The sequence below is a fragment of the Castanea sativa genome, chromosome 11 (assembly GCF_040712315.1).
Source record: "Castanea sativa cultivar Marrone di Chiusa Pesio chromosome 11, ASM4071231v1".
Taxonomy (NCBI): Eukaryota; Viridiplantae; Streptophyta; class Magnoliopsida; order Fagales; family Fagaceae; genus Castanea; species Castanea sativa.
The window spans coordinates 1,760,356-1,783,095 of record NC_134023.1 but is presented as its reverse complement, the minus strand read 5'-3'; the positions used below and the strand labels follow the sequence as shown (position 1 = coordinate 1,783,095).

Below are 22,740 nucleotides of genomic sequence, written 5' to 3'. Positions count from 1 at the left end.
ATTGGATTGTGTGGGTGTAAGTGTAAATTTTTCTCACTAGTAGAACTGTTTAATCTATGTGGGCCAATCATTGTGCGCCAAGTGTTTATAAGTTTAAAAATAAATTAGTTTGGTCAATATCAAATACCACATTAGCATTCCGTTAAGCCATGTGAGACCTAAACTAACAGACATACGGAAGGACGAAAAGTAGAACATTTTGCAAAGTTTAGGGACCAAAAATAAACTTTTGAAAGCTTAAGGACTAAAAACAAACTTTTGTAAAAGTTTAAGGATGAAAAAGATATTTTACCCAAAAAAAGTCAACAAATTTAAAGTTTTTCACCCTAAATAGATAATCAAATTACCAATCCATTAAAGCTACAAACTTTGAAAAAATAATTTCAAATAAATTTAATTAATTGAAAACTATACCCGACCATCCATTATACCATTTTATTATCAAACTTGTAATTGATTGATGATAATGGGGAATTTTAAATTGTTGAGTGGAAGTTTGAAGTTGTGCGTGAGAATTTCCAGGACAATTCTTTTTCTTTTTAAAATTGAATTTGAGAAAGAAATACGGAGGGGAGTAAGGGGATGTATGTTACTGTTGTTTAAATAATAGTTTTCAGTTTTTATACAATATTACATGTATTTTTACACACTTTTGCACCTATATGTATTTCCACAAAATAACATTTCTTACAAACAGGCCTTAACTTATTGAAGGTGTGATACGTTTTTGACAAGGAGGGTGGCAACATTTTTGTCTGGTAGTTTTATCAAGTGAAGCCCCTTAGATAAAAATATAGGAAGATCTAAAGCATTGAGTGTGAATTGGGCCATTGAGGATGGTATTGGGGGGTTTGTGAACCAAGATTATGTGGGATACCATATTGGATAATGTAAAGGGCTTGGGCCCATCCACTACTTAAAATTTGAAGATAATAATAACTCCTTTTGTTTTCTCACTTTTTCACTCAATTACATTCGCTAACCAATTCTAAATTTACCCTTTTATCTTTGTCTTTGAAGATCGAAGGAAACGAGAAATTATTGGAACCTCCTGGAGGACCACTGATGTGGTCCTCCCAGCTCCTAAGATTTACAAAATTGTTAGGCCATGGAAGGCTGCTATTTTCACCTATCACCATCTCCATAGGAACTCTAGCAGTGACACAGTCAGTGGAGGGCCGAAGGGAAAGCCAACAAGTTCCATGGCGATCGGTTTCGGTATCGAATATGGTGGGAACGTGAGAACCGGTACACAGAACATAGGGTTCCTTTGTACCGGTAATTTCAAAATATGGAGGAACCTCCATTTTCTGAGCTTTTGAGTGCGAAGCGCGGGAAGAAGAAGAAGACGACAATGACAACTGAAGGAGCAACGAAGAAGAAGAAGGACAGTCCAGTTCCTTCAGTGAATGCTGAGAATCCATCAAGATTTGCAAAGAATTGCAATGGCAAAAAGGTTACGGTCTTGGCTTTCGATGAATCGGTGGAGAATCACTTCAAAGCCATAGACACGATCTCGAAGCTTTGCGGAGAGGCAAAGGAAGACGATGGTCGATTTTGTACTCGATCTGGTGGGGGACGTGGGAATTTTGGGTTTTAGGTTTTAAGACCCATGCCCATTTGATCTTAACAGGGACATGGTTAATGAGATGAAGGCATATAAGTGTTTTAAGTTCTTTTCAATTTGTAATGTGGGGAAGATTGTATTAGTGGTATTTGGTTGTAGGCTTGCTCCTAACTTGGAGGAATTGGTTCTGATGTGAATTATTTATGTGGTTTTAATATAATTGTTTTAATTTGGAGTTGTAAATGCTCTTTAGAAGCTCAGATATCTTTGCATTAGTTTGTATGTTAGGCTATATTAGCTATGTTGGCTTTTAGTTATTGTATTTGCAAATAATTTTTGTGTTTATAGATAAGGTTCATCTTTTTGTTTTGGTGTTTGGATCTCATTGTAAATTTTGTTCATTTTGACAATAAAATTTCTCATTTGGTAGACTATTAGTGATGTTTTTTTGAGAGAAATGTTAGAAATTTAATTGTTGTAAAGCTATTGTATTACAAAAACTTTGGCCATGAGCATCTTGGGTAGCACATGAAGGCCACAACGCATCCTAGTTTGGTTTACTGAAAGATGAGCAAAGGAAAAAAACAACCCAATTGTCCTAGAATATCTACCAGCTGCAGCAACATCTCCAACCAGTTAGAAGGATCACAGAAGGAACTAAACTTAAACCTTAGCAAGTACCCAAAACTACTAGAGAAATTCTTCAATCCTGACATTTCAAAGGCATACAGAAATGTTGATTTTGACTTCCACATTGTGAATCAGACTGTTGCAAACCATTTTTACCGGCAAGGCTTGTTTGATCTTGGAGATAGCATATTAAACGAGGCTATCTGATTCAGATAATGTTTAAGGGTTTGAGAGAAAATTTGAATCATTGTTTGGTTGATCTTGGGTTAAATCCGGTTGGGTCTATTGGTTTGATTTTGTAACAAGAGTTAAGGTAATGGTTAAGTGCTGATGTGGAGCTGAGTCAACAAAAATGAATAGGTGTCATTTTTCTATTGGATAACAGGATCTGGGAGGACCACATCAGTGGGTGGTCCTCCAGGAGGTTCCAATAATTTCTCGAAGGAAACAGCCAATAATGTCAGACAATTTCACCTAAATTCTCATTATTCACTCAACAAGAAAAAGAAGAAGCAATGTGGGACTCCCTATAAATCTCAAAAAAAAAAAAGAAAAAAAAGTGGGACTCCCTATAAAATCTATCTTAAAGTTCACCTTTTTCTGCAAAACAATGGAAATCTTTAATCCAAAACCCTTCATTCATTTCCGATCATCTCCGCCATTCCACCACCAAATACGACCACCCTCTCCTCCTCTTCAAGCTCTGCTCTGAGAAGCTCGTGGAAGCAGTTAGTGAACAGACATGGACATTGCATTTAATTTGAGGTAATATATATATATATATATCTATTGTGGCCCGAAACAAAGGCTTATAAAACAAGGGAAACCCATGTAGTAATGGGTTGGAATGTTTTCTCTCTCTCTTCTAATCTTTCCATGCCCATCATTTCATTCATCATTTCGCTTGCTGGGTTATTGTGTTTGTTTGGGAATATTTCAGTATAACATAGTGATTGGCTGCTGTTTCTTTATATAAATAAATCTATTTATTATTGATATTCAAATTTGCATATCAGGTTATTAGTCAAGCCAATTCTCTGCTGTTGCTTGCTGCTTTCCAACAATACTTTATTTGCACAAATCCGAGGTCTGGAGGGCCCTCACAGAGCTGCCCAAAGTTGGTGGCAAATAAGAAATTGCAGAAAATCAGTAGAAAATGGGAAAAAAAAAAAGTAAGAATTTTATTTATTTATCCATATACCCACATGTTCAATTGACTAAAGTCGGATTCCTTGAACCTGCATGTGAATTTCCTCAGTGAGATGGTCAAACGGAGCATTTGTAAAAAATAAATTAAAAATTAAAGCAATCGAAAATCCTTTTTTTTTTTTTTTTCCTTCTTCTGAGAAGTTAATAGCCAAGTGGGATTAGCCAAAGTCACATTTACTCACAAATAATAAGAAATTTATCTTTGCTGAAACTTCCAAATTATTATAAATTATGAATACCGACACACCATTATGATATGCAATTTTTTCACTCTCTCTCTCTCTCTCACTCATATTTATCTCCCAGAATTTTATGTCCAGGATCAGTACGCGGAAGCACCAAGTTCATCTAGGTAAGTTTCAAAGAATTTCCAGTTAGACAAGAATATTTTAATTTTTGTATCTGAATATATAATTGCAGCTTAATATTTTTTTGATTAGAGAATTGAAACAAAGTAATAAGGATTCTCCTGAATTTCTTGTACAGTTTGCATACACAACAGTATTTTAATTGTTATGGTTTCTCATGCTACTGGTGGTGTAGTATACAGATTTTGTTAGCAAGTAGTTATCGTGCTTGTGTACAACTGTCATAGTGTAATTAACCAACAGGTTAAGTTAGTTAGTTAGTTAGTTACGTTTTACTGTGTAACCAAATTTTTTTTTTTTTTGAGAATCAGTGTGTACCCAATTTGATTACTCTGTTCTTAAGAGTGTAGAAACAACAAGAGTTGTTACTTCTTTTGCTAATTAATGAGAATAAGATATTTTCTTATCAGATTTCGATATATTGTCAAAGCAGTGAGTCAAAAACACTTCCATTCCAATGGCTTCGACATCAACTTCTTCATCTGCTACACGAAGCTCATCCATCTTGGATGATCCATCAAATCCTCTGTACCTGCACCATGAAGAAAGCCCTGGTGCTATTCTTGTGTATCAACCTCTTGTGGGAGAGAATTACCCAACTTGGGCAAGATCAATGCAAATGGCATTGATTGCCAAGAACAAGTTGGGGTTTATTGATGGCACATTGACTCTCTCATCTCCAATGGTCAAAACATCATCCGCAATTCAAGCTTGGATTCGCTGCAACAAAATGGTTGCTTCATGGATCCTCAATTCCGTTTCTCAAGAAATTGCTACAAGTATAGTCTATAAGGACGCTGCTCTTGAAATCTGGAACAACCTTAGGGAAAGACTTTCACAAGGAAATGGACCACGAGTTTTTCAATTACTGAAGGATATTGCTGGTATTACTCAAGGTCAATCATCAATTACATCATATTTCACTCAATTGAACGTGCTCTGGGATCAATTGCAAAAATTTCAACCTTTTCCAATGTGTTCTTGTGGATTTTGCACTTGCAACTTAGGTCAGAAACTCAATGATCTCCAGCATCAAGATTTAGTGATGCAATTCTTAATGGGTGTTAATGACTCATATGCTCAAGTTAGGGCACAAATTTTATTGATGGAACCTCTCCCATCCATTGACAAAGTGTACTCTTTGCTATTTCAAGAAGAAAGGCACCGTATTGTGGGAAACAATTCAGGTCCTCATGTGGAATCATCAACCCTAGTTACTGAGTTATCTTCTTCTTCAGGAAATAAAAATAACAAGAACTCTAAGGGGAAAGAAAAGCCAACTTGCAATCACTGTGGAATGATGGGCTACACTGATGAAAAATGTTACAAGATCCATGGCTGCCCTCCTGGCTTCAAGCCAAAGGTCAAGAATTCCTCAATTGTACACCAAGTCAATCTTCAAGATGAACAAGTTGAAAAGAATTCTAGTTTTGCTTCTACTTCATTCCCATTCACTCAGGAGCAATGTCAACTGTTCTTGGCTATGCTGGGAACTCAGATTCAGTCAAGCAATTTCACTTTCACTAATAAAGAAACTCACATGACCAACAATGTAATTCAGCTAGCCACTCACTCCACTTCTATGGCAGGTAATTTTCTTTCAAGGCAGAACTTTCATAGTCCTGATTTCAATTGTGATTTTAGGCATTAGATATTTTCTGAAAAAAGTGGTTAGTAGACATGCATATGGTGGAGATACTTGGGTTGTGAATACTGGGGCTACAAAAGACATTGTGCATTCTGTAACTATACTTACCACTATCACATTTTTAAAGCATTGTGGTGTGGAACTTCCAAATGGTGAAACAGCTATGGAAATTCCCGTAGGATCTGTTGGAATTTCATCCCACCTTATTCTTGAAATTGTCCTACGTATGCCTACAATTTCCATCAATTTATAATATGTCAGTCAGCTTACTCAAAATCTCCTATGTTGTCTTGTCAAACTATGAAATTTTTGCTTCATATAGGGCCTCAGCTTACTCAAAATCTCCTATGTTGTCTTGTCAAACTATGAAATTTTTGCTTCATATAGGGCCTCACATGCTGGAGGAAAATAGGTGTGGGTGAGGTTCATAACGGGCTTCATTTGCTGCAAAATCCAACCTTTCAAACACTTGGAATCTGTTCTTCCTTCCTTTCATCTTCCTGTACATAAATCCTTTGTCAATTTTACTATGAACTCTAGTGACATGAGTAAGCTATGGCACCTTAGACAAGGACATCCCTCAAATTCAAAGGTTTTGCATCTACGGGATGTATTACCTGATGTGAGTGCAGCTTCTAGTAAGACTTGTGACAATTTTTCCTCATGCAAAACAAAAGAGTCTTCCATTTCCTTTTCATTATCATTTTTGCATTGAAGCTTTTGATTTGATTCATTGTGATGTGTGGAGGGTTACAATTATTTTTTGTACCATAGTTGATGACCACACTATATCAACTTGGATTTATCTTATGAAATCCAAGTCAAACACCACACCTTTACCATAGGCCAGACAATGCCCCTTGAGTTTTTCATGATTGAATTGTTTTAAACTCATGGAATCATACACCACCGTAGTTGTGTTACTACTCCACAATAGAATTCAGTTGTGGAGAGAAAACATGAACACATTCTATGTGTAGAAAGGGCCTTGAGGTTACACTCTAATGTTCCTTTGATGTATTAGGGTGATAGTGTACTCACTGTTGTGCACATTATTAACAAACTTCAGACCCTAATTTTAAATAATAAATCTCCATATAAAATACTCTATAAGCAGAATCCTTCCTATTCACACCTTAATAATGTTTTTAGTTGCCTTTGTTTTGCCTCTACTATAGCCCATAACTGGTCCAAAATTGATCCTAATGCTAAGCAATGTGTATTTTTAGGGTACCCTTTTTCTGTTAAGGGTTACAAGTTACTTGATCTCTCCACTAATACTTGCTTTATCTTTAGGGATGATAGTATATATGTTTTGCCAATGAGTTATGAGTTCTTAATTCTATGAAATAAAAAGAAAATAACTAAAAATGCTGAAATCAGAAATAAATACTAAAATCAAAATAAAATCACAATAAATGAAATGCTCTGGTCAATGTTCTTATTCTCAACTCACTTTGTTATTCAATGACAGTCAGTCAACCCTTCATATGGGGGCCAATCCAGTTTTTCATGAAAAAACTATACAAATTGAAGTAGATTTCCATATTGTGAGGGACAAGGTAGAAGCTGGGACTATAAAGTTCCTTCATGTTGGTACACATTCCCAACAAGTAGACTTGCTGACAAAGGCTTTGAGCTTTATTAATTGACATGTTGGTACGCTTCTCTCCAAGATGGTTGTGATCAATATTTTGTTGATACATCTTGAGGGGGAGTGTCAAAGACTTGAAACAATGGAATAAGCATTTTATTTCTTGTATAGGCTGCATAAATGACAGTATTCCTGTACTACAAGTCATAGTGTACTATTTTTGTTTTTGTTTTTTAAGTGATTATTGTGCTTGTTGCATGCTTTTCCATGTATGACTATCATATTGTAATTAGCGAATAGGATTTGTACTCTTTGAATATAATAACAAAGTTATAACTTCTATTGATTATTAATTAGAATTAGAAATTTTCTCATCAGATTTCGATTATTTTGGTTGCAGAATTTGTAGGCAACAACTCAAAACTTTGTAGTCCAACGATTAGTGAAGAAACATTTTCCCCATCAGCCAAGTTGGAGTCTGTTAGTTCTGTATTGAATGGAACAAATCCAATTCCAGCCAACAACTCTGACACCAATGCTAATGGAGCAAGTAGTCTTTCCATTTCATTACTCTTCCCACCTGCCATGTCTGAAATTGAAACAGATGATAGCTGTTCAGAATCTAATGAAACACCTCGTGCAGCAGCACAATTCTCTTATTCTATATCGTCATGCTTCCCACCAGGTAGGTCTGAAACAAACAGTAGTTTTGAAATTTATGAACTAGTTCCAACTTATCCTTCCATATCAGCAAGCCCTAGACGCAAAACAAACTTCAAGAAGATTCTTAAGCTGAAAAGCAGTATTAGTTCAAAATCTAACCAAACACCTCTAAAATTATCTCATTCCAAAAGAAATTCCATATTGTCATTATTTTCCGCAGCCAAGTCAATAACAAACAATTCCAAAAGACATAGACACACAATTCTAACAAGACGATTCAAAGACTTGGAAATTATAGATAGGGAAAACTTTCCTTTGAAAATGCTACTCGAAGCCACTAACAACTTTTCAGAAGATTGCAAGATTGAAACAGGTCACTTTGCCCCAATGTACCATGCCATTTTAGATGATGGCCGAGAAGTGGCTATTAAGCGTGCTGACAATGACAATGAATTCCTAAGTGAATTGCAAGCTTCATCCCGCCTCAATCACAAGAATGTTGCTCGCTTATTGGGATTTTGTAAAGATAGTAAGGAGCGCGCATTGGTCTATGAGCATGTGGAATATGGTACCCTTCGTGGCCATCTTCACAATCCTGAAAGTACTTCTCTAATGTCATGGGCTTCCCGGATTAAAGTGGCACTAGACATAGCCAGGGGCATTGAATACCTACACGTGTATGCAGTACCACCAATCATACACCGCGATATCAAACCGCTTAACATATTCCTAGATGCCACGTTGACTGCTAAGCTGTCGAATTTCAACTTATCTGTGGAAGCCCCTATGGACAATTGGTCTTGTCATGAATGTGAAAGTGTGGTGGGCACTTCTGGGTACATGGCGCCTGAGTATGTAATTAATGGGAGTTTGACAACCAAAGTTGACGTGTACAGCTTTGGAGTAGTGTTGCTAGAAATGTTGTCCGGGTGCAAGGCATATCATGCAACTGAAAATAATGAGGAAAGGTTTATAGTTGATTTTGTAGTGCCATACATTGCCCAAAAGGAAATTCATAGGTTTTTGGACCCAAAAGTACCACCACCTACCCCATTGGAAATGGAGGCACTGGCATATGTTGCATCCCTGGCATTGGATTGTGTAAGTAAAGAAGGTGTACTTCGCCCCTCAATGACTAAGGTTGCAAACAACCTACAAAGTGCCTTGGAAGGGATTTTGGAAGGGCAAGGTAATTGCTGACAATTCAATTGCATGTAGCGCAAAGAGGGAACAAACGACAGGGAGTGAGTCCCTGCTGTGGGATATAGGAAAGTTGTTAGGAATAATTGTAATAGCTAAATCTATTTATTGTGTGTGTGTGTGTGTTTTTTTTTTGTTTTTTTATTTTTTTATTTTTATAAATAAATAAATAAATCTGTCGTTGCTATTCAAATTTTACATATCAGGTTTATTAGTCAAGCCAATTCGCTGTTGTTTGCTTGTTAGTATTTGTCAATTGATCATGTTATTCATTACTAGGAAAGTTTTAAACTTTTAATTATTTGCTTGGGATATTAGTCATGAAGGAAATTCAAGACCAGATTGCTCTAGGACACTAACCAAATTGTTCACATATCTTGTCTGATGTTAATGGAACTGTTATCTTGGTATGATGCTCTTTTTTTAAAAAAAATTAAAAAATAAAAATACTAATATTATGCAGTAATAAGGTGGATATCATATGCTCAATTCTTCTGATCAGAGAGGGGAATATATTTGTAATATTAAATGGCTCATCTTTTAGTTTGGAATTAGATATTAGAGACCAATAAACCATCGTTGTTGTATCCCTTTCATAGGCTAGAACACAAGTAAGAGCCTCTTTTTAAGTCTTTGTCATTCCTGTAACCAATTTGTGGGGTTTACCCTATTAAAATAAGGGGTTCATACAATTGTCACCCTTGTGATTTTAATGCGAGTGTGAATTTGATTCTTGCATTTTCGATTTGAACAATAACCACATGCACTTTAGTTTTGTCAAAATTTAAACCTTTTATTAGTACCAGCCGATGTGCGGGATACACTATGATGTGCATAGACGTGTTTCGAATGGTGATGTATAGGATTTAAAACCCTCTCCCCCAACTATCGAATAATCAAGAAAAAAACAAAAGGAAAAGAAAGATATGTATAAACATCAAAGTTCAATGCTCAAGCATATACCTTAGAATTATTATGAAACCATTCCATTAGATAATAATACATCATCAGATACTGAAAAGATAATGTTGGACAAAAGAAAATATTATGAGGAAGTATCGAACTAAACCAATTGGTAAGAATAAGAGCAAAAAAATTCGTATTTGAGGATGCAAGCAAGCTGGTGTGTGGTAAGATAGTTAACTTACCATTTAGTAAGAATAACATACCTCATTTCATCCTTCTTCAAATCTTTATAAGAACGAAATTGTAGCTTATATGACCTTGAAAATATTGCAATAGCTAATTTTGTACAATCAATATATAAATATATATATATATATATATATGTATGTATGTATATATAAAAGCAAATATCTCATTCGAAAAAGCATGATGTTCTGCCCTTTGGTGCTCTATTAGAGCAAATTTTGCATTTGACCTTCCACCTCAACTCTTAAAAAATGGAATTTAAACATCTTCTTTGAAATTGAAAGGATGCGTGTTATTTAATTGCTTCAACAAAAACCATTGAACCAGTTTACCTTTCTCTCTCTTAACTGTTTTAGTTCCCATTAGATACCTGCCCATCAATCAATCATATATATATATATATATATAAAGAGCAGAGCCTCTCTATCTACAATCATTTAAACTCCCTCATTAATTGTCACATTTACTCTCTCCAGTCCACAGCTCTCTTCTCTTGATGTCTCTTAGCATACCCAAACCATTCCTCAATTACACAAACCTATGGCTTTTCAGCTCTTCCTATTTTGCGAATCAATCTCCTCTCTTATGGTATTTGACATACATTTGGTCATGCCCTCAATCTTGAATAAATGACTTCAAAGGGTTTCAAATATACCACCGATCGAGGTGCTCTCCACGCTTTTCATTGATTTCACCAGGTTCATAAATCTCTCTATCTCTCATTCTCTAAAAACTCAAGTTTTATGCTCTTCTCCGCATTCAATTTTTTTTTTAAAAAAAAAAAAAAAAAAACAAACAAAGCACATCAAGGAGCTTTGCTTCTTCTTCGTTTTTTTTTTAATTTTAAATTTATTTATTTATTTATTTATCCATATGTACTCCTACCTGAATTCTCTGTTTATTAGCACCTCAAAAAATTTACTGAAAAATTTCCCGCCAAATATTATTGTATTATCTATTTGTCTTTTAATATTTTGAATGATTCTTGGAATATTTGGGTCATTCACAAATTCAAGTTGCCCTTGGATTTCGTCCTCAAAATTTTCTAGCTTCATAGGCGTAACCTTGGTTAGATTGTGGTTTCCAAAGAGCTTTTCTACACATAACAAATTTCCTAGGTGTTAAAGATTGATTAGTTTGTATGATGTATTGTAACACTGTACTATAGTTGTGTACATAAACTACATGTAGGATAGATTAGTGGGGAGTTAAAGGACTTGTAGTTTTGGTCTATACTCATAGTTAGTTAGTTAGTTATTCTCTGTCTTGACACTTGTATAGCTGCTATAGGATATTTGGTTAGTTAGCTTTTTGTTATTCTTTTCCTGCCATTCTAATCTTGCTATATAAGGAACAGAGCAAGATATTTATCAATCAGAAGATTCGATTTCACAATTCTCGATTTCTACTCTCTTCCTTTCTTCCTTGTGTGATTTCCAATCCACCATTGTAGGAGCTTGAGAGTGGTTTCAACACAGGGATCACATTGTTTGTGCCTATCTCAATGGTCAATAAAGTGTCGCTCAAGATGGAGAATTGGCATGCCTTCCCGTTGAAGGTAAGCAGCCCAAACAGTAATTGCAACTAATGTTTATTTATTTTATGTAGTTCCCGATGATGAATCAGCTTTAATTAGAACTAAGCTACAACTTAGCATATGATATTCTTTGAATATTTTTGAAAAACTTTCTACCAAATTTGGTCACTAAAGCTGCTTCTCTTCACTAATTGAAATTCTCTACGAATTTAATAGTTATCCTACTTTGAACATTATTGCAATAAAGTTCATCTATAAATGAAAATTCACACAGTTTCTTTTTAAAATTTTCTTTCAGGTTTTGACTACTATGTTTGATAACCACAAGGGCAATTTGCATCACTTGAATTGAAGGTTCATGATGGCAAAGATTACCCTTATGTGTTGGACATTTTTTTGGTATTAGTTCTTGGTAAGTAAGACTTGGTATTAGTGGCAAAGGATATTTTTCTTACTATATTTAGCCATAATTAATGTATTTTGGAAGCTTCAAGGAGGCTGCAAAATCATTATAGATGAATCATTACGGTTTTGTTAATAAGTTGAACAAAATGGTCAAATTTCACTCTTTCATTTTTCTTTATAGAGATGGTTGTGGTAAACTTCTTGTTAGACTCATCTTCTTGTTGGACTATAAAGACTGTTTCTTTTTTCATTTTTCCTTTTTACTAATATAATATAATTGAAACTAATTCTACAAAAAGTATAGCGCAAGGTTCACGGTTAAAAGCAGTGATCTTAAGTGGGAGAGCATAAAGTTCTGCCAAGTGGCACATTCTATGCAAAGAGAATTGAAATATTCTCAAGTGCCACATCAGAGATAAGAACAAATTAAATATTGACTTTTTCTTTCATTTGGTTTAATGTTTCAAGACTTTTCTAATTAAAAAATAAATATTCTTTGTATTTTTTATTTCAATGTTTCAAGACTTTTCACCCTCACATATACACACAAAGCATTTTGTGTTTTAATTCATCATTTTCACCTCTTGCACTTTTACCCCTTTATATATACCCACCCATAACCCTTCATGCCATCACATGTCAAATACACAGACCAAAAACAATGTCCTTTAGATTCAATCTTTCGACAACACCTATCTAACTCTAACATTGTTGTTTCATCTAATCCTAACCTATATGAGCTCGCTACAATCAAGGAAGGAGCTTGCATTTTATATTAAGTGACAACAACAATTACGATTTTGATGTTAAGGTCAGACATTGTGGATTTGTGACTTTTGTAAATGATGTGATTGACTGTGAGTGTTTGGGATATGTAGTTTGTTTTAAAATTAAGTAGAAAGAGAAAGATAAATTCTATATCAACTTTTATTCTAAAATATTCCTCTAAAGTTGTTGTTGTTGTTGTTGTTGTTGTTGTTGTTTTTTGTTTTTTTTTTTTGTTTTTTTTGTTTTTTTTTTCCATTACTTCAGTTGAATAATTAAAATGGATATGAGTGTGTAATTTATAATTGTTGCTTTTTATGATAAGTAGAGGTCTCATGCAGGAGCACATGAGCTCCTGCCATGTAGCGCTCAAATATTGCATTTAACATTTTAACATCTTCTCATTAAGTTGTTTTTAATGTTACTCATAAAATCACGTTAACTTCTTTTTACTATTATCTAAAAGATGGGCTGTTATTGAAAACTAAACCAAACCTTATGAAAAGTCCTAGCCTACTTATTCCTTACATATTGTGACCTAAGCATGATCCTTTCCCATGTGTAGATGAAAGCCCAGACCTTAACCCACTTACAAACTCTCTTTCTCCTCCTTAATGCATAGATGAAACTTGAAAGCCAAGACCCTAGCTCACTTAGAAGCTCTCTTTCTCTGTACCAGCTTCCCTTTAGACTACACACACTTTTTAACTTCTTTATAAACAATGGTCTATAGTTCAGATTCATTGATCTTATCTGACCAAACCAATCTTCCTACTCATTTTTCAAGTCTTAATTTAGCCATTTTGTGTAAACAAATGGAGATGTATAGTCCTGGAAGATATACAATCACTCAAAAAATAAAAATAAAAAGGAAATGTACAGTCTAACCTCAACAGTCCCACCACTATATTCTCTCTCTCTCTCTCTCTCTCTCTCTCTCTCTCTCTCATCTTGAGTGTTATATTAGGATTCCCAAATTGAAGATAGTATTCAATCTTACCAATGATCTCCACATTGGAAGGATTGTCTACTAAGATAATGAGTGCTTCTCTTGCTGTATTACAGGAGTAATTCTTAAGTACTGTCGAAGCATGGTGAATAGTGCTCCTTTATCTCACATATATGATAGGGTTCACTCATTAAATTTATGGTAGGGTCCATCATGAATGTGAGAGAAGAGAGCTCAATTTTACTATATTCCAAGAATGCTAAGAATTTTCCATATTAAAGAAAAATTCAAATGCTATGTGATATAGCATAGTCAAGAATAGTTGTATTGCATTCAACTATATTCATATCAAATTTTGAGTCGTCTGTGACGCTATGATAATAGGTATGAAAACCAATTTGTTAATGACTTTTGATATGCTCCTACAATCGATTAAGAAATTCACAAGTTAGATCAAACTATTTGTGTGCCTTTGAATTATAGGTTTTTTTTTTTTTTTTTTACACAAATGCATGAAAGTGGTAGGTCTATCATAAGCATAAAGATGATCACAAGTTCAGAGATTGACAAACAATTGAGATACTGCGGTAATAGATTCTAATAACATTTGTCCCTATAGTAGATTCTAATAGCATTTGTTCTTTCTGAAAATCTAAACAATTTATAGGATTTTAGCCACAAATATTTGGCATAAAATCTATGATGCAAAATAATTTTGGTATCCCACAGTGGAAACTAGAGAAGACTACAAAAACTTTTAGTTAGATGCACACCAATTTTTTTTTTTTTTTTTAAGTCTTCCTATAGTATTTATTGTTTCAATTTGAGACCAATATAAATTAAAATTATAGTTTTTATGCAAAGCTTGAGACCAACATACTTTTACGATGCACGGGTTTCCGACTAGTCTAATCTAATCTAATACTATATATAAAAGCAGAAGCCTTTTAACGAGTTGCTGACACGTTAGGAAAAGAAATCACTTTAAAGAACTGACCCATATGTAACTAAGTTAAAAGACCCGCACGTTGCATCGTTTCAATAATCTTAAAATTTTAACTTTTGCTACTACAACACCGTTTGAAAGCATCGTTTCTAACAGAACGCCTCTCTGCCCACAAACAACACCTCTGATGGGTTCTATTCTTTCTCTGATTTTTTTAAAGGTAAATTAGATCTGTTATATGCATTCAATTTTTTCAATTTGGTTCTAGATTTGGATTCAAAAATTAGGGCTAAGGAAATCAGGTTTTAATATGTGACTATTCTTTTTTTATTTTTTTCGGTGATAGATTTTTTTCAATTCGTCTATTTTGGAATTAAATTATTCAACATCAACACCGTTAGGCTACATATCTGCCACCATCAAATCGTCGGAAACGGCTCCGGTACGTTTTCCTCCATTTTTTTAAGATTTGGGTATGAAATATTACTTTTTATTGAGTTTTTTTGTTGGATAGGTTTAGATTTGATTTTGGTTTTGATTCTTTTTTGTTTCAGGCTTTTGGGTTCTCCATGAAAATGTTTGTTTTCTCAATTTTTCGATTTTTCCCTATTTTGGATTACAGAAATCTGTTTTCTAATATTTGTGTTCATAGTTTTTTTTTTTTTTTTTTTTTTTTGGGGTTTTGGTTTGGAAAACCGGTTTTGCTGTTGATTCATCACCAACAGCAAAACTTTTATCCCTATTGAAAAATATATGGGATTAGTAGAAGGTAGGCATGGTTTTTTATTTCCTTTTTTTTTTTTTTTTCTATTCAATTATTTTTCAAATTGTATAAAACTATTCCCTTTTTTGATTTGGGAAATAATGATTCATTCATTCATTCTGTTCTTTCTTTGCTGAATTTATTTGTGATTAAGAAATTGTAATTTTGTATGTGAATGTTCTGCTTTATGAAATGGGCAGTACTTTTATGATTTCTTCTTTTCATTTTGCTTTGTTACAGAGTGAAGCTTGGAAAACATTAGTTTGTTTATATGTGAATTTGATTTGGTATTTGATGTTTACTATTAATTAAAGCCAAATTGTTTCTCAAAAAAATAAAAAAAATAAAAGCCAAATTTTTTATTTTTGAAATCATTAAGAAAAGAAAAAAAAAAAAAAAATCTTATGGGGGTTAATTGCCCTTGAGCTCCATCCTGATTTTTTGTGGAGGCTGAGATTCAATGGAGCATTTGATACTTATAAACCAGCCCTTATATGTTTCATGCATGTATATTTGTCCAGTAATCTTTGTTTCCTACCAAATGCAATATTTGTCAAACATATCCCAGATGTTAACTTTATTTCCTTTATAAATTTTGGATCACAACATTTCAATATATCTTGGATTGGATACTATTGGACACACCTTGCAAAATAAAATTTATTTGAGTTTAGGGATTGGGATAATAAAAACTTACATGGATCTTTAACGTAAGATTCATTACATGGTTTTCATGTCTGAGGTAAAACTTAGTTGTAGTACCCAACTAAATTCAACCCATGTGGTTGCATTGGCCAATAAGTTATATCATTGAATTTAATTTTCCTTGGGAAATGATAACATTATTTGTATTGGTTGGACAAAGCAACGTTGAGGAACCTTAGGTATAGAATCTAAGGAATTGTACCTAAGTTTTGTTTTGTTTTATGTCAATTAATTCATGTTCTCTTGACTTATAGATTAGGAACACAAGTATCATAATCAACTATGATTTATATAAGTAGTTTTTAATAATATAGCTGAGAGTTGATTTGTATCTTTTGCTTTAAGTGTATGTGTAAGTGGGTGATATTCTCCCAATTCATTTCTAATTCGATATACTTAAAGGATTGTGCATTCTTCAAGTTCTCACTGCAACTGTTTAGTCAACGAGGTTCTCGATTTTGAGGTTGTTTCATTGAAGCGTTTTCTTTCCAAAGTGGAAGAACATCATGACAATTCAATTGTTTGAAATTGCAAATCAATCAGATGATGGGGAAAGTGAATCAAGAGAGACTGGCATTGTACCTTGGAGAGCTGCAGCGCAAGAGGACACAAATGACAGTTATGTTGCTGCTCTGAGAGGAGAAACATTGACCAGGAAACCATATGTGAGAATACAGGAAATGCCAAAACAAAGTGACACTAAGGCTACCCTGGAACAGAAGGCCGACAAAGAAGTAAAGTAGATGGGGAGTGATTTGCTGTTTAGGGATAAGGGAAAGTCACAGTTTTTGGATGTTATGCAGTGTTTTCTGGGCTGTGTTTGTTTGGGAATATTTCAGTATAACATAGTGATTGGCTGCTGTTTCTTTGTACAAATAAATCTATTTATTATTGCTATTCAAATTTGCATATCAGGTTATCAGTCAAGCCAATTCTCTGCTGTTGCTTGCTGGTATTTGTAGGATGATCATGTTTATTCATCACACTAGTAAAGCTTTAATTCTAGGGCTCAGGATGTTAGGCATGAAGGAAATTCAATGCCAGATTGCGTTTGTTTACATTTGTTAGACCTTAATGGAACTGTTATCTTGGTTTGATACTTTAAAAAAATGGTTATTTATAATTATGCTGAAATAAGAAGATAGATGTCATTTGCTTAATCCTTCTGGTCAGGAGGGGAACATATTTGTAGTATTGAATGGCCCACTGTAAATTTGGAATCAGATATTAGAGATAAATAGACCATCTCTAGAACATAAGCTATAGCCTCCTTAGAATTCATGTAGCCAATTTGTGAGGTTTACTCCTAATAAAATAAGGAGGTTTATACAAATGTCAACCTGGATTTAAAACTGAGTGTCAATTTGATCCTTGTATTTTTTATTTGAACAATTTAACACCTGCACTTTAAATTTGTAACAAATTAAGCCTTTTTACTAGTATTTCCCATTAAAGACTAACACATTTAATCATGATATATACATAGTTCTTTCTGCATCGTTGATAATTTTGATTTAGAAGTCTGATTGATGCCAATATGGTACCATTGTGAAGTTAATCTTACAAGCTTTCCAACAATACCTTATTTGCACAAATCCAAGGTCTAGAGGGCCCTCAAAGAGCTGCCCAAAGTTGGTGGCAAATAAGAATTTTATCTATGGATAAAAAGTTATAAATTTATAACTTGGATATCAAACAGTTACACCAGCCGCCGAAGCAGCTTAAGAAACAACGCTGTAATTCCTGTATCCATATATTAGAGCGTGACTACATTACCCACATATACAAATTGACTAAATCGGATTCCTTGAACCAGCATGTGAATTTCCTCTATGAGATTGTCAAACGGAGCATTTGTACGTCATCCTTGTTGTAAGGCTCTAACAGTAACAGGTGCAGCATCATCACGCTAAAAAATTAAAGCAATCGAAAATGTTAAGACCAACTCGCCATGTTGTGGGAGAGGTGTGCTTGTGAGTTCATGTGGATCCACGCCTCTATCACGTGGTGAGTTATGGTCAAAGTTAGTGGGCTTAGCATTGCTCAGAATTAAATCCAAAGAGAAAAAGAGTCCAAAAGGCTATGAACTCGTGGTGGGATTGTTCAACACGTTTCCGTCATAACAGCACTTGAGCCGTAGCAAGATGTGAATGGGCTCGGCAAAGTCACATTTTTTTACTCGCAATCACAAATAGCGCTTGTCGCTATTAGAAAACTGTTGAGCACAGGGAGAGGAAACTTCCTCTACTTTCTTTTATTTCTTCTAGAAACTGAACTTGGTCCTCGGTCTAGTCAATCACGCGGAAAGAACACGGCAAGAGAGTGCTTGAGAATGTATCTTCACTGAAACTTCCAAATTCTTGTAAATTTTGAATACCAACACACCTTTATGATATGCAATTCTCTCTCTCTCTCTCTCTCTCTCTCTCTCTCTCAATTCAGTCATATTTTCTTATCAGATTTCGATGTATTGAATATTGATAGAGCAGTAAGTCGAAAACACTTCCATTTCAATGGCTTTGACGTCAGCTTCTTCATCCTCTACACGAAGCTCATCCATCTTGGATGATCCATCAAATCCTCTGTACCTGCACCATGAAGAAAGCCCTGGTGCTATGCTTGTGTATCAACCTCTTGTGGGAGAGAATTACCCAACTTGGGCAAGATTAATGCAAATGGCACTGATTGCCAAGAACAAGTTGGGGTTTATTGGTGGCACATTGACTCTCTCATCTCCAATGGTCAAAACATCATCCGCAATTCAAGCTTGGATTCGCTGCAACAAAATGGTTGCTTCATGGATCCTCAATTCCGTTTCTCAAGAAATTTCTACAAGTATAGTCTGTAAGGACACTGCTCTTGAAATCTGGAACGACCTTAGGGAAAGACTTTCACAAGCAAATGGACCACGAGTTTTTCAATTACAGAAGGATATTGCTTTCACTAATAATGAAACTCACATGACCAACAATGTAATTCAGCAAGCAATTCACGCCACTTCTATGGCAGGTAATTTTCCTTCTTTGCAGAACTTTCATAGCCCTGATTTCAGTTGTGATTTGAGGTATTTGATATTTTCTGAAAAAAAAAAAAAAAAAAGGAAGTGGTTAGTAGACATGCATATGGGGGAGATACATGGGTTGTGGATACCGGGGCTACAAATAACATTGTGCATTCTGTAACTCTACTTACCACTATCACATTGGTTAAGCATTGTGTTGTGGAACTTCCAAATGGTGAAATAGCTATGGTAACTCTCATAGGATCTGTTAGAATTTCAGCACACCTTTTCCTTGAAAATGTCCTACGTGTGCCTACATTTCCCTTCAATTTATTATATCTTAGTCAGCTTACTCAAAAACTCCTATGTTGTCTTGTCAAACTATCAAATTTCTGCTTCATATAGGACCTTATATGCTGGAGGTCGATTGATGTGGGTGAGGTTCATAATGGACTCCACTTGCTGCAAAATTTTAACTTCTCAAACACTTGTAATTCTATTCTTCCTTCCTTTCATCTTCCCGTGCATAAATTCTTTGTCAATTTTACTTCGAACTCTAGTGACACGAGTAAGTTGTGGCACCTTAGACAGGGGCATCCCTCAAATTCTAAGGTTTTGAGTTTAAGGGATGTACTACCATATATTTTTCGTACCATATTTGATGACCACACTATGTCATCTTGGATTTATCTTATGAAATCCAAGTCAAACACCAGACCTTTACTATTGTTCAGACAATGCCCTTTGAGTTTTTCATGATTGAATTGTTTTAAACTCATGGAATCATAGACCAACATAGTTGTGTTGCTACTCCACAATAGATTTCAGTTGTGGGGAGGAAACATCAACATATTCTATGTGTAGAAAGGGCCTTGAGGTTACACTCTATTGTTCCTTTGATGTATTGGGGTGATTGTATACTCACTGTAGTGTACATTATTAACAGACTTCACACCCGAATTTTAAATTATAAGTCTCCCTATAAACTACTCGATAAGCAGATTCCTTCATATTCACACCTTAAAGTTTTTAATTGCCTTTGTTTTACCTCTACTATAGCCCATAATAGGTCCAAATTCGATCCTAAAGCTAAGCAATGTGTATTTTTTGAGTACACTTTCACTGTTATGGGTTACAAGTAACTCGATCTCTGCACTAATACTTGCTTTATCTCTAGGGATGATAGCATATATGTTTTGCCAATGAGTTATGAATTTCTTAATTCTATGAAAAAAAAAAAAAAAAACTAAAAAGGCTGAAATCAGAAATAAATACTAAAATAAAAATAAAATCACAATAAATGCAATGCTCTGGTCAATGTTCTCATTCTCAACTCACTTTGTTATTACTTCTTTTGATAATTAATGAGAATTAGATATTTTCTCATCAGATTTCGATATTTTTGGTTGCAGAATTTGTAGCCAACAACTCAGAACTTGGTAGTCCAACAATTAGTGAAGAAAGAATTCCATCACTCGTAAAGTACTCATTTACCCCATCGGCCAAGTTGGAGTCTGTTAGTTCTGTATTGAATGGAACAAATCCAATTCTAGCCAACAACACTTACACTGATGCTAATGGAGCAAGTCTTTCCATTTCATTACTCTTCCCACCTGCCAGGTCTGAAATTGAAACAGATGATAGTTGTTCAAAATCAAATTATTCACCTCGTGTAGCAGCCCAATTCTCTTATTCTATATCGTCATGCTTCCCACCAGGTAGGTCTGAAACAGAGAGTAGTTCTGAAATTTATGAAATAATTCCTGTTGATCCTTCCAGCACAGCAAACCCTGGACGTACAGCAAACTTCAAAGAGATTCTTAAGCCGAAGAGCAGTAATAGTTCAAAATCTAACCCAACACCTCTAAAATTCTCTCATTCCAAAATAAATTCCATATTGTCATTATTTTTTGCAGCCATGTCACTAACAAACAGTTCCGAAAGACCTAGACACACAATCCTAACAACAAGATTCAAAGGCGTGAAAAATATATTTAGGGAAAAATTTCCTCTGAAAATGCTACTTGAAGCCACTAACAACTTTTCAAAAGATTGCGAGATTGGAAAAAATGGCTTTGGCTTACTGTACCGTGCCAGTTTAGATGATGGCCGAGAAGTGAGTATTCATCGTGCTGAAATTTCAATGTTTGAGGAATTTGTAAATGAATTCCCACGTGGAGTGGAAGCTTGGTCCCGACTCAATCACAAGAATGTTGTTCGCTTGTTGGGATTTTGTGAAGATGGTAAGGATAGCTTATTGGTCTATGAGTACATGCGATATGGTACCCTTTATGACCATCTTCACAATCCTGGAAGTACTTCTCTAATAATGTCATGGGCTGCCCGGATTAAAGTGGCACTAGACATAGCCAGAGGCATTGAATACCTACACGTGTGTGTAGTACCACCAATCATACACCGCAATATTAGACTGCCTAACATATTCCTAGATGCCACGTCGACTGCTAAGCTGTCTAATTTCTACTTATCTGTGAAAGCCCCTGTGGACGATTGGTCTGGTTATAGACGTGAAAGGGTGGTGGGCACTTATGGGTACATGGCGCCTGAGTATGCAATTCATGGGAGTTTGACAACCAAAGTTGACGTGTACAGCTTTGGAGTAGTATTGCTAGAAATGTTGTCCGGGCTCAAGGCAATTCATACAAATGAAAATGGTGAGCAAATTCGTCTAACTAGTTTTTTAGCGCCATACATTGCCCAAAAGGAAATTCACAGGTTTTTGGACCTAAAAGTACCACCACCTACCCCATTGGAAATGGAGGCACTGGTAAATGTTGCGTCCCTAGCATTGGATTCTGTAAGTAAAGATTGTGTACTTCGCCCCTCAATGACTATGGTTGCAAACACCATACAAAGTACCTTGTAATGTGAATCAATTATTGATGAGGAAATTGAACCGAGATAGACTGGCAGAATATCTTAAGAGAGCTGCAGTGCAAAGAGGGCACAAACGACAGGGAGTGACTCCCTGCTTAGGGATATAGGAAAGTTGTTCGGAATAATTGTAATAGCTAAATCTATTTATTGTGTGTTTTTTATTTTTATTTTTATTTTTTATAAATAAATCTATCTGTTGTTGCTATTCAAATTTTACATATCAGGTTTATTAGTCAAACCAATTCATTGTTATTTGCTTGTTGGTATTTGTCGATTGACCATGTTATTCATTAATCCAGGAAAGTTTTAAACTTTTAATTATTTGCTTGGCATATTAGTCACGAAGGAAATTCAAGACCAGATTGCTCTAGGACACTAACCAAATTGTTAGCATATCTTGTCTGTCGTTAAGGGAACTGTTACCTTGGTTTGATGCTTTTTTTATTTTTTATTTTTTAATATTTTATAATTAAATTAAAAAAATTATACAGAAATAAGGTGGATATCATATGCTCATTGCTCAATAGACTAGCTTTGGAATTAGATATTTGAGACCAATAGACTAGCTTTGTTGTATCCTTTTCACAGGCTAGAGCATATGTCATATAGTCTCTTTTTAAGTCTTTAGCATTCCTGTAGCCAATTTGTGAGATTTACCCTATTAAAATAAGGGGGTTCATACAATTGTCACCCTTGTGATTTTAATGTGAGTGTGAATTTGATCCTTGCATTTTCGATTT

General features: G+C 34.8%; 2 protein-coding genes and 1 long non-coding RNA gene across 3 annotated transcripts; all 3 read left to right on the top strand.

Annotated features, from left to right (window-relative positions):
• The first annotated feature begins 3,414 nt into the window (after window positions 1-3,414).
• LOC142617728 (uncharacterized) lies at window positions 3,415-9,139 on the top strand. Its single transcript, XM_075790682.1, has 2 exons — window positions 3,415-5,363; window positions 7,417-9,139. The coding sequence occupies exons 1-2, from the start codon at window positions 4,232-4,234 to the stop codon at window positions 8,877-8,879; spliced, it is 2,595 nt and encodes an 864-aa protein (XP_075646797.1). The 5' UTR covers window positions 3,415-4,231; the 3' UTR covers window positions 8,880-9,139.
• A 5,600-nt stretch (window positions 9,140-14,739) lies between these two features.
• Window positions 14,740-17,261, top strand: LOC142617937 (uncharacterized). The gene is made up of 3 exons (XR_012841112.1): window positions 14,740-14,853; window positions 14,980-15,075; window positions 16,645-17,261. It is a non-coding gene; the product is annotated as an uncharacterized LOC142617937 (long non-coding RNA).
• Window positions 17,262-18,556: 1,295 nt separating this feature from the next.
• Window positions 18,557-22,218, top strand: LOC142617729 (uncharacterized). Its single transcript, XM_075790683.1, has 2 exons — window positions 18,557-19,110; window positions 20,515-22,218. The coding sequence occupies exons 1-2, from the start codon at window positions 18,615-18,617 to the stop codon at window positions 21,987-21,989; spliced, it is 1,971 nt and encodes a 656-aa protein (XP_075646798.1). The 5' UTR covers window positions 18,557-18,614; the 3' UTR covers window positions 21,990-22,218.
• Window positions 22,219-22,740: the final 522 nt, after the last annotated feature.

Bases quoted from the DNA above. Each gene is read 5' to 3' on its own strand.
- LOC142617728 (XM_075790682.1), top strand. From the start codon at position 4,232: ATGGCTTCGACATCAACTTCTTCATCTGCTACACGAAGCTCATCCATC. The intron at 5,364-7,416 runs GTAATTTTCTTT...TTTTGGTTGCAG, and splicing joins TCACTCCACTTCTATGGCAG to AATTTGTAGGCAACAACTCA.
- LOC142617729 (XM_075790683.1), top strand. From the start codon at position 18,615: ATGGCTTTGACGTCAGCTTCTTCATCCTCTACACGAAGCTCATCCATC. The intron at 19,111-20,514 runs GTAATTTTCCTT...TTTTGGTTGCAG, and splicing joins TCACGCCACTTCTATGGCAG to AATTTGTAGCCAACAACTCA.